At 52.4% G+C, this 16,726-nt stretch overlaps 1 protein-coding gene across 2 annotated transcripts in view; it reads right to left on the bottom strand.

The window, feature by feature from the left end:
* KDM1A (lysine demethylase 1A) overlaps window positions 1–16,726 on the bottom strand; it is a 718,736-nt gene that overhangs the window by 51,952 nt on the left and 650,058 nt on the right. For both annotated transcript variants that reach the window (XM_085647807.1, XM_085647806.1), the window contains exon 17: window positions 973–1,119. In XM_085647807.1, coding sequence (XP_085503933.1) covers window positions 973–1,119 — 147 coding nt within the window. The remainder of the gene's footprint in view (window positions 1–972; window positions 1,120–16,726) is intronic.

Raw genomic sequence — 16,726 nt, forward strand, 5'->3', positions numbered from 1 at the left:
AGGCACCGGCGGTGATGATCCGTAACCGACATCAAGCGGTTGCAGTCAGCACAGGCTTTGAAACCAGGCATCCTACTGTCACCGGAGTCGAGACAAGATCAAAAAGGATCAAAAAACGTAGTCAAAAAAGACTAAAAGGGGTAGCTCTCCCGGATCTGCGCTTACTGGCGCGGAAAAAAGAAGAACTGACGTCAGCGCGCAAGGGCGGCGTCTAAGTACTCCGACGACGTCATTCCGGCGCACGACGCAGACGACGGACGCAGAGCCGCAGACGACGCCTAGCGACGCGCAAGGGGTATTGCTGACGAAAAATCTTCCGGATCCAGTCTGACGCCTGGGGATATTCTAAGGTGAGGAATCTAACTAACGTGTTTCTTTCAGATATAAAGGTAAGGTAAAGAGTTAGGATTTAGGAAAGAGTTGGGGGAAATGGTTAGGGTTAGCATTGGTGAGGGATGGTAAAAAATGTTTTCACTTTCAAGTCTTGCTACTTCAGTGAATGATTGGGAAACAACTCCATAATCAGCGATGCAGACCATGATTTGACTGTCACAGGTTCAAGCAACATCTTTCTGGGAACATGATTTAAGCATCAACATAACTCCTACTCAGGTTGGGAACGTTCTAAATGAAAGGGACTTTTTACAACAGACAAAAAAACTTAATGGGGGAATATACAGAAAATCCTAATCATCCTTTAATAAATTCCAATCAAAGGAAAACGATGAATCTGGGAGATGGGATTCAAGAGGGACTAACTTCAGGACGAAGTTGGAACATCATAATGCTGACCGTGGATCTTTAAAGCTCCTCTCAACCTATGGTATACAAAACTCTGCTGTGTAACTCAATTTTCACATTTCTTCATTATGCAAGAAAAATCCATGTTGAATAAATTAGGTGTGATGTAGTTTAGTTTCACAAAATGGTCTATATGCTTAAGGTATTGTTATTTTGCCCTAGATTTCTCACCTGTGGTGCTCCAGGAACGGATGGTCCAGGAGTAATAGGTTGAGCCATTAAGTCGTAGTCATTTCCAGAGGATCCAGCTGCTACATATGAATATGATCCACGGGCCCAAGGGTCAGCACGCCAACGTGTAACGACTGTCTCTTTAGGCTAATGTCATGTACAGAGAAAAGATATAAGTGCTAAACATTGAGTGGTTGAAAACAATTAGGTTACTGTAATCATATTGAGAAGAAGAATTGGGTCACACTTTTCAAAAGAGTGCTATACACAGAGCCTCTACAAGATCTGCATGATCTTTATTTGCTGTTATCCTTTCCATATTATCAAACATAAGATATTCTAAACACTACTCCCTGAATCATCGAATTTAGTGACCTTACTAGTGTAGGAGGCTGGCTTAGTATATTGTGCACACTCAAGAGCAACATTTATGGTGATTTAAGTGGTCTTTAATAACCATAGAAAGCTCTCAAAGTTGTAGCTGTGGAGAGTAGCCTTCAGGCATATCCTGAAGAAGTGTAACGCAGCTTGTTTTACCACTTTCAACAGTGTAGATTAGATGAAAAAGAACCAGACAGTGTTGATAAAAAATAAGTCTAATTAGTATGTAACACTATCACCAACACATTGGTATATCTCCTACCAGGAAATATCAACAACACACACAAGAATACTTCAAAATATTCAGGTAAGTAGCACAAATGAAGAAGTTACTTACCTTCGGTAACGTATCTTTAAGAGACATACATTAATTATAGATTTCTTACCTCAGAATTACCCCTAGCCGTCCGCCTGGATCCGGAAAAATATTTTAGTGGGAGCACCCCTGCGTGTTGGTAGATGGCGTCGGTCGATTCCACGTTTGTCGTCAGCATCGTGGTAGATGGGATGACGTCCCAGTTGTCTACTGTGTGCTGACATCAGTTCTGACACAACTTTCCATGCCAGAAGCGCAGAGCCATACAAGACACTGCCCACTGGTGCACAAAACTAGGGCCCTAGTAGCTGCCTTTACCCTTGTAGAGTGGCCGCACAGTCCTACTGGAGGTTCTTTTTTAGCCAAAGAATAACAGATCTTAATGCATAGGACAACCCATCGAGAGATGGTATGTTTGTGCACTGCCTGACCTTTCTTGGCGCCCACATAACCCAGGAAGAGTTGATCATCTTTAGTGCGGTAAAGGTAGAAAGACAGCACACATTTGGGGTTCAGACGGTGGAGTCTCTCCTTCTCTTTGGAAGGGTGCGGAGGCGGAAAGAAGGGGGGCAATGTGATGGTCTGACCTATGTCGAAAGAGGTAGCCACTTTTGGCAGAAAAGAGGGCCTAGTACGGAGGTCTACTTTGTCTGGATGGACAGCAAGGAAGGGAGGTCTGGAAGATAAGGCTTGAAGCTCCTCACCCTGCGAGCAGAGGTGATGGCAAGAAAGCGGTCTTCAAAGTAAGGAGACAAAGATGACATATGTAGTGGCTCAAAGGGAGCACACACAAGATAAGTGAGGACAAGATTCAAGTCCCACTGGGGCATTACAAAAGGTGAAGGAAGAAAGAGATGAGTAGTACCCTTCAGAAATCTGTTAACAATCGGGACATGAAAAGAGAAGGCTGATCAGGAAGGCGAAAGATAGTCTTTAAGAGTGCCCAGAGCAGAGCCCTTCTGGGCCAAAGAAAGAAAGAGGGGTAGAAAAGAGATCCACAGCCTTTTCTGTGCACCATGCTCAATTGTGTTCCATCTTGAGGCGTATACTGTTTTAGTCGATGGACACCTGGCTGACATTACAGACTTCGGGAGGAAGGTTGAATGCTGTCAGCTGTCGCCGCTCAATCTCCAGGCAAGGAGGTGGAGACTGGACAGGTCCCGGTGGAGGACTGTCCCCAGCTGCTGCGACAGCGGATCCTTCCGAAGAGGCAGGCTGATTGGAGGATCGATGGCAATGCTCAAGAGCTCGGGCCACCAGACTCTTTGTGCCCAGTTCGGAACCACAAGAATTACTTGGGCCTCGTCACGCTTGATCTTCAGCACTCTGGGTAGAAGGGGTACAGGAGGCCGCAATTCCACTCGGGATGAAAAGCGCCGCCGAGCGAGTGCCGCCTTGGAAACTCCAACGCGCAGAACTGCTGACACTGCACATTCTCTTTGGTGGCGAATAGATCTAACCAAGGCTCTCCCCACTGCTGAAAGACACCTTGCACCACCTCAGAATGAAGATGCCATTCATGATCCATCATGCACCGGCGGCTGAGTTTGTCCACCCTGGCATTCAGGGAACCTACCAGGTGTTGAACCACCAGGGATATGCCCTGATGTTGCAGCCACATCCAAAGGCGAAGAGCCTCTTGACATAGGGTCCGCGACCTCACCCACCCTGTTTGTTGCAGTACCACATGGTGGTGGTGTTGTCCGTAAACACCTGCCCTACTCTTCCTCTGAAAGAGAAGGAATGCCTTCAGTGCAAGACGAATCGCCCGAAGCTCCAGGAGGTTGATGTGGAGCCCGGACTCCTCCAGAGACCTCTGATCTCTGCCTCCCCCATGTGGCCACCCCATCCCAGAAGTGACGCAGCGGTCAAACTGAAAACTCTGGTTAGGGAAGGGAGATGGATCTGCCGCTGACCAATCCTGGTCAGTGAGCCACCACTGCAACTGACTTGCAGTCCCCTCCGAGATCAGGACAACATCGGAAAGATTCCCCTGATGCTGTGCCCACTGGAACTTCAGGTCCCACCGCACAGCCCACATATGCCATCGGACATGATCCACTAGCAGGATGCAGGAGGCCATTAGGCCCAGCAGCCTTAGGGTCATTCTCACTGAAATCTGGGATAGAGGCTGAAACATCTGTATCATAGCCTGAATATCCCAGACTCGCTGCTCGAGAGGATAGACCCAAAACTGAGTTGTGTCCAGAACCGCTCTGATGAAAAGTAGCTTCTGAGAGGGAGTCCGGTGAGACTTCGGCACGTTGATAGTAAACCCCAGCAAATACAGGAGGTCTGCCGTAGTCTGGAGGTGGGAGACGACAGCCTGAGTTGAGCCTGCCTTCAACAGCCAGTTGTCGAGATAGGGAAGACTGGAAGTACAAGTTACTTACCTTCGGTAACGTCGGTTCTAGCCGCAGATTCCTTAACGTAGAATTATCCCCAGGCGTAAGACTGGACCCGGAAAACTTTCTTGCCCAGCATTTTTGCGTGCCGGGGGGTGGCACCTCGCGACTTCACTCCGACGTCCTCTGCGGGCGTGACATCAGCGAGGTCACATAAGCCCCAACCCGGCGCGCCGACGTCAGTTTGCTTCGGAGAACGTTTCCGCGCCACAACGCGGAGCCATCAAAACAAAACTGAGAAGAGCATGGGAACAGTGTGCGAAGAAACTAGAGAAACAAAATAGAGAAAAACAAAAAGGTGAGAAACCTCACCAGACGGCACCAAGCACCAGAAGGCGATAACAGCAGGCCAGAGCGGGAAAGAACAGAGCACCACTCGGAGGAACAACTGTGAAAAGCGAAAACACCTGGTGGCAGTAAAGCACCAGAAGACCAGAGCAGCGAAGCCATAGCAAGAAAAGCACAAAGCACCACTCCGCGGAACCACCTTGCAAGCCAAGGCAAGAGCCATCCTGGAGGCACAAGCATGTGAAAGCGCCGTGAAAGCGCCGTGACAGCAAGAGCGAGAGATGGAGAGAGTCTGCAATCACAACCACAAAAGGAAGAGCCACAAGCCCGGAACAGAGAAGCAACAGCAAGTCATCCTCAGACTACACAGCCAAGGATGGCCATACCTCCTGAAAGGAGCAGGAAGTCAAAGGACAGAAAATCCATCCGCAGACAACAGTGTCAAGGAGGGCCAGAACCCCTGAATGGATCCGGAGGTCAAAGGACAGGTAACCCATCCGCAGACTACACTGTCAAGGAGGGCCACAACCCCTGAAAGGAGTAGGAGGCCAAAGGACAAGTAAAAGAACCCCTAACGAAGAAGACCGCTAGGGAACCAGAAACACTAACCACAGAGGGAAGAGCAAAAGTAGGCCCTCACGCTGGAGAGAAACCAGCTAGAGGGAAGCCTGACCGGAAGAAAACTAAGACAAGCCACCCAGAGGGAGGCGACTGCAAAAACCCAAGCAGAGGGTCCTCGCAGAATGGGGAGGAAGGGCGGGTCGTGAAGGAATCTGCGGCTAGAACCGTCTCTACCAGATACATCGTTACCGAAGGTAAGTAACTTGTACATCTAATAGAGACTACTAGCCGCAGATTCCTTAACATAGAATAGATACCCTAGCCATACCCAGAAGGGAGGAGGGCCTGAGAGAGAACCCCCCCCCCCCCATCCCCCCCACCCGAGAGACACAGAGCCCAAGGAGGGGACATGTCACAGGGACAGGAAGGGAAAGGCCTGGATATCCTGAGCCCCACCAAGGGAGAACTGCCCAACACCCCGCAGGGGCAGACAGCGCCCAAAAAGCCTCAAGGAACACAAGGACCACCTCAACCCCTACCTAGGGAGAAGAGGTAGAACCGGAGGCAAGGCCCCCTGAAGAGACACAGACACAGTGACAGAAGAGAGCTGAACACACCTCAGCCGTAAGCAGCGGACAAGGCAGGGACGGCTCCACCGCCAAAGTGCAGACGGAAGAAGAAAGGAACAAGAGAACACATCAAAGGCCACAATGGTGTAGCAGAACAAACAGGCCTGCACTGGCATGACAGCCAGCAGCAGACAACACCAGTGAACAGTGCACTCAGGACCAACTAGACGTCAGCCGAAGGCAGAGGCCAGGAGGGGCCAAGACACGCCCCACAAGAGGGGCCTGCACACACTGACCCCCGAATGAAGAGGAACTAGGGAGAAAGAAAGAAGAAGCACAAAACCGCGACAACGGAATGCCGTAGACAGCAGGCCGGACCAGGCCCGCGAGACAGCGATCCATGAGACGGAAGGCCTGGGGCGCAACGCAAGCCACTCCAAAACCACCAGCAGGAAGATTGCACTCGCGACATACCGTGACTCCATGGAAAGCAGAAGTCCAAAGGATGACTACACCTCCCCAGCACATGATAAAGCTATATAATAGCTACCATTACTCCACATAGGACATGTTACGTCTCAGAACATGGGTACCCTCTTAGAAAAAAGTTTCCGCAGCAGAGGACAAACAAACAGAAGATCCTGCGGAGAAAAAAACGCAGATGGCTTGCCAATCAGCCAATAATGAAAAGACAGAAGGCCTAAACTCAGGGCCTACACGGCTTACCAACAGTCAAAACCACAAGTCAACAAAGGGGGCCGGACCAGCAGCCAACAGCACCAAAGTCTCAACAAAAGGACCTGAAGGCACATGAACCACACAATCGGGGCTACTCGGTACAAGGCCCCAGAGGAAGAGGAGGAGGAAGAGGAGGAAGAGGAAGAAGAGGACGAAGAGGGAGTAGCCATGGTACGACCAAGCACCTCCGAAACATCCAGAGCCGAGCGAAGAATAAAGGACGCCAGCTCCCGGCCATCCAACACATGGTGCCTCATATCAACACAGGCCCCCTCCTGAGAAGCGGCAGACCTAAGGGACTCCGCCGAGTTCCACAAGCAAGAAGTGGCCCTTGTCAAAACACAGAGTGTTAAGGGCCCGCAAAGCCGCACTGGTGGAGGCGAAGATATTGCGCCCCCAGGAATCCAACCAGCGGGCCTCGCGCGACGGATGTGGACAACACCAATGGCAGCCTTCTAGACGCCACAGCCCCGGACGTTGCCTTCCTCACGGAGACCTGGATGAACGCCTCTTCAGCTCCCGACATCGCCATCGCTATCCCAGAGGGCTACAAGATCGTCCGGAGGGACCGAAACGCCAACCAGATGGGAGGAGGCATCGCCATCGTCCACAGGAGCACCATCCGTCTCACGACCAGCACCGACAACACCCTGACCAGCGCCGAACACCTGCATTTCCAGATCCACACCAACCCGAACACCACCCTCAGAGGCACCCTGATCTACCGACCCCCTGGACCACGCACGCAATTCAGCGAGGACATCGCCGACTTCGTCAGCCCGCATGCCCTCCCCTCCGCCGACTACATCCTCCTGGGAGACCTCAACTTCCATCTGGAGAACAACAACGACCGCAACACCAGCACCCTGCTCGACAACCTCGCCAACCTGGGACTCAAGCAACTGGTGTCCACCCCCACCCACCTCGCCGGGGACACACTCGACGCGGTCTTCTCTTCCAGCACAGACATCAACTTCAGCCACGCCACAGAGCTTCAATGGACGGACCACAGCTGCGTCCACTTCACCTTCAAGAGAACGACGTCCCACCACCACCAGAAACAGGCCGCCCGCAGAAGCTGGAACAAGATCACAGCAGACCAGCTCGCCACCTCCCTGAGCCAGCACCCTCCTGCCAGCTCAGCGAACCCCAGCCAGGCCGCAGACAACCTCACGAAGTGGATCAACAACTGCGCGGACGAACTCGCCCCACTGAGGACCCCGCCCAGCAGACCCGGCAGCAAGAAGGCCCCATGGTTCACCGACGAACTCAAGAGCTCCAAGAAGTACTGCCGAGCCCTCGAGAAAGTCTGGAGAAGGGAAACGACACCGGACAACAGGACCTCCTTCAAACTTGCCACCCGGAAACACCACCAGCTGATCCGCGCCGCCAAGAAAACAGCTTTCAAGGACCGGTTGGACAACAACGCACACAACTGCAAGGAACTCTTCAACATCGTGAAAGAGCTTTCCAACCCCAGCGCAGGAAACAACGACATCACCCCATCGCAAGACCTCTGCAACTCCCTCGCTTCATACTTCCACAACAAGATCGCCGACATACACAACAGCTTCAACAACCAACCAACGCACACCATGACCGAACAACCACCCCCCACCACCACCCTCCACGCCTGGACCCCGATCAGCACCGAAGACACCATCCGCACGATGAACTCCATCCACTCCGGATCACCGACCGACCCCTGCCCTCACCAAGTCTTCAACAAGGCCGACGCTGTCATCGCACCCCACCTGCGAGACATCATCAACACATCCTTCGACACCGCCACCTTCCCCGAGAGCTGGAAGCACGCCGAACTCAGCGCTCTTCTCAAGAAACCCACAGCGGACCCCACCGAACTCAAGAATTACCGCCCCATCTCGCTCCTCCCGTTTCCAGCCAAAGTCATCGAGAAGACCGTCAACAAGCAGATGGCCGCCTTCCTCGAGACGAACGGATCCCTCGACCCCTCACAGTCCGGCTTCCGAGCCAACCACAGCACCGAGACCGCCCTCATCGCCGCCACCGATGACATCCGAGCCCTGATGGACAATGGAGAAACAGCGGCCCTCATCCTCCTAGACCTCTCCGCGGCATTCGACACGGTCTGCCACCGCACCCTAGTACGGCGCCTCAGCAACATCGGCATCCAGGACAAGGCGCTGGAATGGATCATCTCCTTCCTCGACGGAAGAACACAGAGAGTCCGCCTACCACCGTACAAGTCAGAGGCCTCCGAAGTCATCTGCGGCGTCCCCCAAGGATCATCTCTGAGCCCCACCCTCTTCAACGTCTACATGAGCCCCCTCGCGGCCATCGTACGCAAACACAACCTCAGCATAATCTCCTACGCCGACGACACCCAGCTGATCCTCTCCCTGACCAACGACCCCGCCGCCGCCAGAGCCAACCTGCACGAAGGGATGAAAGAGGTAGCCGAGTGGATGACGACCAGCCGCCTGAAACTGAACTCGGACAAGACGGAGGTCCTCATCCTGGGCTCCTCACCCTCCGCCTGGGACGACTCCTGGTGGCCTCCCGCCCTGGGCACCGCACCCAAACCGACAGACCATGCACGAAACCTGGGCGTCATCCTGGACTCCTCCCTCTCCATGACCAGGCAAGTCAACAACGTCTCCTCGGCGTGCTTCAACATCCTTCGCATGCTACGGAAGATCTTCTGGTGGATCCCCACCGAGACCAGGAAGACCATCACCCAGGCCCTCGTCACCAGCCGACTGGACTACGGCAACGCCCTCTACGCCGGTACCACCGCCAAGCTCCAGAAGAGACTCCAGCGGATCCAGAACGCCTCAGCCAGACTCATCCTCGACATCCCACGAACCAGTCACATCTCCGGACATCTGAAAGACCTTCACTGGCTCCCCGTCAACAAAAGAATCACCTTCCGCCTCCTCACCCACGCACACAAAGCCCTACACGACCAAGGCCCGAGCTACCTCAACAGCCGAGTCAACTTCTACGCTCCCAAACGCCACCTCCGATCAGCCAACCACGCCCTCGCCACCGTCCCCCGCATCCGAAGAGCGACTACAGGAGGAAGGTCCTTCTCCTACCTGGCCGCCAAGACCTGGAACTCCCTCCCGACCGACCTGCGCCTGACCCAAGACCACCTCTCCTTCAGAAAGAAGCTGAAGACCTGGCTGTTCGAGCAGTAGCGGAACCCCCCCCCCCCCCCAGCGCCTTGAGACCCTACGGGTATGTAGCGCGCTTTATAAGTGTCAATGATTGATTGATTGATTGATTGAGGGAGGGAAAGGCAGTCTGCAAAAGAGGGCCCCTAGTAGAGAGGTGGAGTGAAAGACAGACAGGGTCATGTGGTGCAGGACGGTGGCGGTGCAGAAGCGGCTGGGGCACCGGGTCCCCCATGGCGGGCCGCACCTAAAAGAGATATGCGAAGCGTAGCCTCAAAGGGAAGAAGCAGCTCCCTACCCCCATAACCCTGATGGAGGACTTCCAGAAGATGATCTGTGGGGAAATGGGCAGCTGGATCGCCCATGCGCAAGATCCCCGCCGCCGTGGAAACAGCCTGAGCAAAACAGCACCGGCCTCCGTAGGGCCCAGTGGAGGGGAAAGCAGTTCCTCAGTGGGCAACTGCAGCAAACTAAGGCGGCCGTCCCCCAGGCCAATCGGAGGAAGGAAAGGCTAAGTCCGAAAAGAAGGAGGAGGGGGGATGGCCGAGGAATGGGGAACCTGAGGTCCTTTCGGTGAAGACTGTGGGTGCGGCGACGCCGATGAGCCGTCTTTGGAAGACGCCGGGGGAAACTCCACGACTCGGCAGCCTGTCTCCGGAGAAGACAAGACCAACAAGCGCTGAACCTCTGGGGAAGAGGGAGTGTCCGAAGACGACTCAACGACCCGACGCCGGCCCAGTGCCGTAGAGTCCGCGTCCGGTGTCAGGTCAACGTCGACCGGCGCCGAAGGGGACGCCGGAAGGAGCTCAGCCACAACTAGCGGCGCAGGAGACCGGAGCTGGGTTAGAGCCGTGGCGGCTAGGGAACGGCGCCGAAAAGGCATCGAGTCAACATCCAACGAGGCAGCCGCCTGCGTGGAGGGACGAGGGGGTCCCGGGGACACGCCCTGGCGGCGCCACTAGGGCCAGCAGCCGCCTGAGCGGCGTCACCACATCCTCGGACAAGGCCGCCGCCTGCCCAGAGGGCCGAGGGGGACTCGAGGACCCGCCTCGAGTCCCGGCAACCTCCCACGACACAACAGGGACCCCTACGGGGGTTTGCGGCAAGGCAGAGGCGCTCTGGTCCGAAGGAGAGAACCATGAAGGGCCGCACCCAGACGGCCCCACATCCTCCGAACCTGGACCCGAACCAGTCGGCGCCGGAGCCGCGGGAGCCCCCGCACGCGGCAAGGGACCTGCAGACGTCCCAGAAAGTGAAGGAGGAGATGGAAGGGCCAAAGAGGCCTGCAAGCCCGCCACATAGGCCTCCATCTGAGCTCTGGTCGCCCCTGCGCCGGGGACCAGGCCTCGGGGACAAACTGCAACACTTACCAACTGGTGAGCAACGCCCTTGCGGCCTGGGAGAGGGACGATGTCAGAGACTAAGGCGGCGGTTCTTGAAGCCACCCGCAGGGGACGGATGCGGCGACGCCGCCGACCTGGACATGCGTGCCGACAGGCTTCATCCGGCGCTCCCGCCGGGACTTCGGCTTCATCTGCTGACACGTCTCACAATCCCTGGAGTCGTGGTGCTCCCCCAAACACCACATACAGATGCGGTGAGGGTCAGTCACCGACATCTGGCGTGCACAAGACGAGCAAGTTTTAAAGCCCGAAGGGATTCGCACACTGTACCCAAGAAAAATAAGAAAAGAAGGCCTGAACAGGCCACGACACAATCCGGGTACGCGTTGCACGTGGAAAAGAAGAGAACCGACCTCGGCGCGCTGGGGTGGGGCTTATGCGACCTCGCTGACGTCACGCCCGCGGAGGACTTCAGGGCAGAGTTGCGAGGTGCCACCCCCCGGCGAGCAGAGATGCTGGGCAATAAAGTTTTCCGGGTCCAGTCTCACGCCTGTGGATAATTCTACGTTAAGGAATCTGCGGCCAGTAGTCTCTATCAGATGACTTGATCTACGCAGATGAGCTGCGACCACCACTATCACTTTTGTGAACACCCGAGGGGCGATGGTAAGGCCTAAGGGAAGCACGGTTAATCGAAAATGCTCGTGGCCTACCGTGAACCGTAGGTAACGCCGGAGGGCAGGCAAGATGGGGGATGTGAAAGTAAGCATCCTGCAAGTCCAATGCTACCATCCACTTTCCACGGTCGAGGGCAGACAAGACCTGAGCCAAGGTTAACATCTTGAACGTCTCCTTGCTGAGGAAGTGGTTGACGTCCCTGAGGTCTAGGATAGGATGCAGGCCTTTGTCCTTCTTGGATACCAAGAAATAGTGAGATGGCAATCACAACCTACTTCTGGCACAGGGGCACGTTCAATAGCTCCCTTGGCCATGTTCCTGGCGGAGAAGGGCCACATTGTCCTCTAACATACGATGGGGTGTTGGTGGCATGGAAGGAGGGGTAGTCTCGAAGGGGGAGTAGGGAGTAGCCCTTTCAGACCATCTGCAAAACCCACCTGTCCAACGTGATGTTGTCAAGACTGATTTGCATATGGCTGGGTTCAAACTGGAATGGCATGGTGAACAAAAGAAATAAATGGATTTAGGCCCAGATCTCTGTACTGGAGTGAATGTATAACATCGTTCTGCATTCTGCCCATCAATTGTTCTTTTTGCATTTGTCACCTCGAGTGGGATGGGTATGCCCAGATGTGGGTCCCGAGTTCTCCATGCCGCTGGAGTCAAGCTATCCTGGCTGATGAGGGGTAAAACCCCGAAACCGGTCCTAGTATGCTTGTTTCTAGTCCAGGAAGGACCTGGCCTAGCAGTTAGGGCTCGATTGTTCCCATTGGACATAGGGTCAAGACTGATTTGCATATGGCTGTGTTCAAACTGGAATGGCATGGTGAGCAAAAAAAGATCGATTTAGCCCCAGACCTCTGTACTGGGGTGAATGTATAACATTGTTCAGCATTCTGTCCATCAATTGTAATTTTTGCAGTGGGGGAGGTGATGGTGGATCCAGCCACCCACTGGCACTCGGTGGCCCTGAAAGGTCAGACTAGAAAGGCTTGGAGGCTGCTGCAGAGGGAGCATTGGTGGACTGGCCTGCCCGCTGGCCCCAAGACCGACAACGCTGGGTCCCACGTCCCCGGCCGCACAGAGGCTGGGTAGCTTGTGCGGCCCTGTGGCTCTGGGTGGAACGTGGTGGGGCACCCCTCCCGTAGCCTCGAAAGGGGCAAAAGGCAGACTGCATGGGGTGAGAACTGGCTGCGAGGCCCAAGGATCTGGCCGTAGCCCTAGAGTCCTTGAAACGCTCAAGCCCATTGTCCGCCTTGTTACCAAACAAGCGATGGCCATCAAAGGGCATGTCTAATAGGGTAGATTGGACATCCCCAGAGAAGCCAGACGTTCTCAGCCAGGCGTAGCGCCTCGGGCTACCGACGTGGAAACTGTTCTACCCAGTGAGTTGGCGGTATCCAGCCCACAACGGATGGTGAACTTTGCTGTGTTTCGATCCTCAGCAACAGCACTGGTGACCATGGCCAGGGCCTCCTTCGGGCACTGTGGCAGCACTTGCGCGACCGAATTCCACACTGTGTGTGTATAACGGCCCAAGAGACATGCAATGTTCACTGACCGCAGTCCTATGCTGGAAATTAAAACATCTTCTACCCAAGATGGCCCAGTTTCTTGGATTCCCTATCTGGGGGAGCAGTAGGGAATGCGCCTTTTGAGGATGAGGCTTGTCCCACCAAGCTCAGGGGTAAGGTGTTGGAAGAGGAAAAGTGGGATGCCCGGGGCCGGGCGGTGTTGGGCACTCATCCTGTCCACAGGAGCCCCTGAGTTGGGCTCGGACCAAGTGCCCAGAAGAATGTTGGTGAGGGCATCATTAAAAAGGCAGCAGGGACTCCAAAGAGGTTGCTGCCAGCTGAAGCACCTCAGTCAGGAGATTAGTCCTGACAGCCACCGTAGGAAGGACCGAATCATATACTAAGAAAGTGAAATGTGAACTGCAAAGGAGAACGGGACTTGGATCAGAAGAGCTGGGGACACAAGGAACTACACAAGGTAAGCATCCAGGAACCCCAAGGAGGCTGTGTGCAGAGTGGAAACACAGCCGAGTGCCCAATGGAAGTCAATGGAAAAGTCACGGTTGCAGTTTTAAAGAAGTACCCTTCCTGGAGGACACCAAAGAAACCCTTAGGAAGACAAAAGGTTGGAGAGCCACCACACCCGTAAACGCTCCAGAAGGATAATGTTACTTACCCAGTAAGCATCTGTTCTTGGCATGTAAAGCTGTAGATTCACATGCTTTGCATACTTCTCCCACCTGGTGCTGGGTCCGGATGTTTGCAAGTTGTTTTTCATCGAAGAAGTCTTTTCTAGTCACGAGGTAAAGTGAATCCTCCTTTCGGTGATAGCGCGCATGGTCATCGACTCCACTGTTAAGATTTTATTCCCGCAAGAGGGGGAGAATGGAGTAAATAAGTGTAGTATAGTGATGTCCATGCGTATCAATGTATAATTTAAGAACTGCAACAACTACTGGTACCCGGAGAGGCGGGTGGGCGCATGTGAAAGAATCTACAGCTCTACATGCCAAGAACAGATGCTTACTGGGTAAGTAATATCTGTTTGAGGCATGTGTACTGGAGATACACATGCTTTGCATAGACTATAAAGCAGTATACTCCCAAAGCGGTGGCTAACCTGTAAATGTTGCAGTTGTTTGGATAAGTGTTTCAGTACTGCTTGGCCTACATTAGCCTGTGGACGTGCTAAAACATCTACACAATTGTGTTGGGTAAATGTGTGTGGTGTAGACCATGTAGCTACCTTACATATATCAGCTAGAAGGATGTTGTCTACAAAGGCCATCAACGACCCATGTTGTGAGTGGAATGCGCTCTAGAGGGTATAGTTGAAGTTCTTGCAGCTTTAATATAGCAAGTTTTAATGCATTTTACAATCCATCTGGCAATACCAGATTTTGAAATGGGACTGCCTTTGTGGACGGGAGCAAATGTAACAAACAGTTGTTTTGTTTTGAGAGTCTTTGGTTCTATCTATGTAGTATATTAAAGCTCTTAACATCAAGCATGTGAAGAGCGCGTTCTGCCACAGAATCAAGTTAAGGAAAGAAGACTGGCAACTCAACCGATTGGTTTATTAGAAACACAGAAACTACCTTGGGAAGGAATTTTGGGTTGGTACAGAGAACTATCCTATCTTTATGTACCTGAAAGAAAGGTTCTTCCAACGTTAATGCCTGTAGCTCACCAACTCTTCTTAGTGCTGTGATCGCAATGAGGAATGCAACTTTCCACTGGAGGAACTGTAAAGGGCACTTGTGTAATCCTTCAAAAGGTGGACCCATGAGCCTTCTGGGAACAATGTTAAGATTCCATAGCAGGGCAGGGGGGAATCCTTGGTGGTATTATTCTTTTTAAGCCTTCCATAAAGGCCTTGATTACTTGGACTCCAAATAGTGACAAATATTTTGTAAGTACGCAGCTACTGCTGCAAGGTGCAAATAGACAGACATGTAATTGAGGCCTGATTGTTGCAAATGTAACAAGTAGCAAATAAAGTTTTTTTATAGAAGCATCTAAAGGATTGATTTTGTTGTTATTGCAATATACAGCATATCTTTTCCATTTTGCTGCATAGCAAGCTCCAGATATAGGAAGACGTGAATTTGCTGTCTTCTGAGGTGAGCAGCAACTACTGCCAGGTAATTGGTAAAAACTCTGGGCGTTGTAGTTACTCCGAAGGGAAGTACCTTGAACTGATATAAAGTCTGCTCTTTGTGGAAGCGGGAGCACCTGTTGAAACCTCCGAGCTTTGGTACTGTATGGGAACTGGCTCTATTGCCCCTTTTAGTAAGAGGGACTGGACCTCTTGTTTTAGCCAGTGGACATGTTCCGGAGATAACTTGTGAGATCGTGGCGGAATGTTTGGGGGATTGGTGGTGAGCTCCAGGAAATAACAATGTTGGATAATTCCAAGAACCCATTTGTCTGATGCTATAGACTGCCAAATGGGGAGAAACTGGTTAAATCTTTCCTCAACAGGTGTGGTATAATTGGGGGAAGCGTGGGCAAGTCACTGTTTGTTGGCAGAAGGGGAGTTTCTAGGTGTGTTGCCCTTACCCCTACCCTTAAAGTTGTTGCCTCTATAACCGCCTCGAAAAAATCCTCTGGAGGGAGAGGACTGTTTATTACCCTTGATCTGGGGACGTTGTTTTTGACCCTTCTCTGCAGAAAGAGCGACAAAAAGAACCTCTATTGGATGCAGTCTGAAGTGCTCCCATAGATTCAGCGACTTCAGTGTCCTTTTTCATCTTCTCTAACGCTTGGTCAACGTGAGGGCGAAATAGGTGTTCCTTATCAAATGGTGAGTTAAGTATCGAAGGTTGGACCTCAAGTTTGAAACTTGAGAATGGGTACAGAGGGTCCCTATGTACATCCCCGTTGGTGGATTTGGCAATGCGACGGAAAGAACTTAAGGAAGTGTTGAACCAAGAAATGTAATTCATTATATGTTACTCAGAAAAGTGTTTTACGTTGCTGCTGATGCAAATATGATCATGTATGTGCAACTGATAAAATCAATAAAATGTTATCCAAAAAAAAAAAAAAAAGTTTGAAACTTGAGATTCTTAACCAGGCGTGCCTCCTGAGTATGATGCTGGTGTTAATCTCCCGAGCTGAGGTGTCCGAATAATCTAGAGCACAATGAATAGAGAAATTAGAGATGAGCTTGGCCTCCTTTATCAAGTCCTGAGCTTTAGTTTTATGCTCATCTAGGAGGTACTGGAGAAGTCACTCCATTTCATCCCAGTGTGCCCTGCCATACCTAGCTAAAAGGCCTTGGGTATTTGCACTACGCCAATGATTTGCTGCATGCGCAGCTATGCATTTGCCAGAGTTGTCAATTAGTTTAGACTCCTTATCCGGTGGAGGAGCATCTCCTGATGATAGAATTTGCTCTCTTAGGAGTGTTTGATACCACTAGTGAATCAAAGGGCAATTGGCCTCTGATAAAGATGGGGTCTGTAGGAGAGGCTTTATATTTTTTGTCCACCCTAGGAGTTAGGATGCGGGCTCTAACTGGGTCTTTAAAAATTTCTTCAGCATGTCACATCATGCCCTTAAGCATTGGTAGCGATTGTGATGACCTGTGTGTGGATGCTAGTGTCTCAAATACGAAATGCTCTTCCAGTGATTCCTTATGGAGCTCTAACCCATGGTAATGTGCAGTCCTGGCGATGAGCTCATAGTGTGATGCATAGTCTTCTGGAGGAGATGGTTTGGTTGGTTACAAGTCTGGATCAGTGTCACCCATGGAGCTATTGGCATAGGCATTCCCCGATCATCTGTATCATCATCGT

This window comes from Triturus cristatus, chromosome 3_2, assembly GCF_964204655.1.
Source record: "Triturus cristatus chromosome 3_2, aTriCri1.1, whole genome shotgun sequence".
Classification (NCBI taxonomy): domain Eukaryota; kingdom Metazoa; phylum Chordata; class Amphibia; order Caudata; family Salamandridae; genus Triturus; species Triturus cristatus.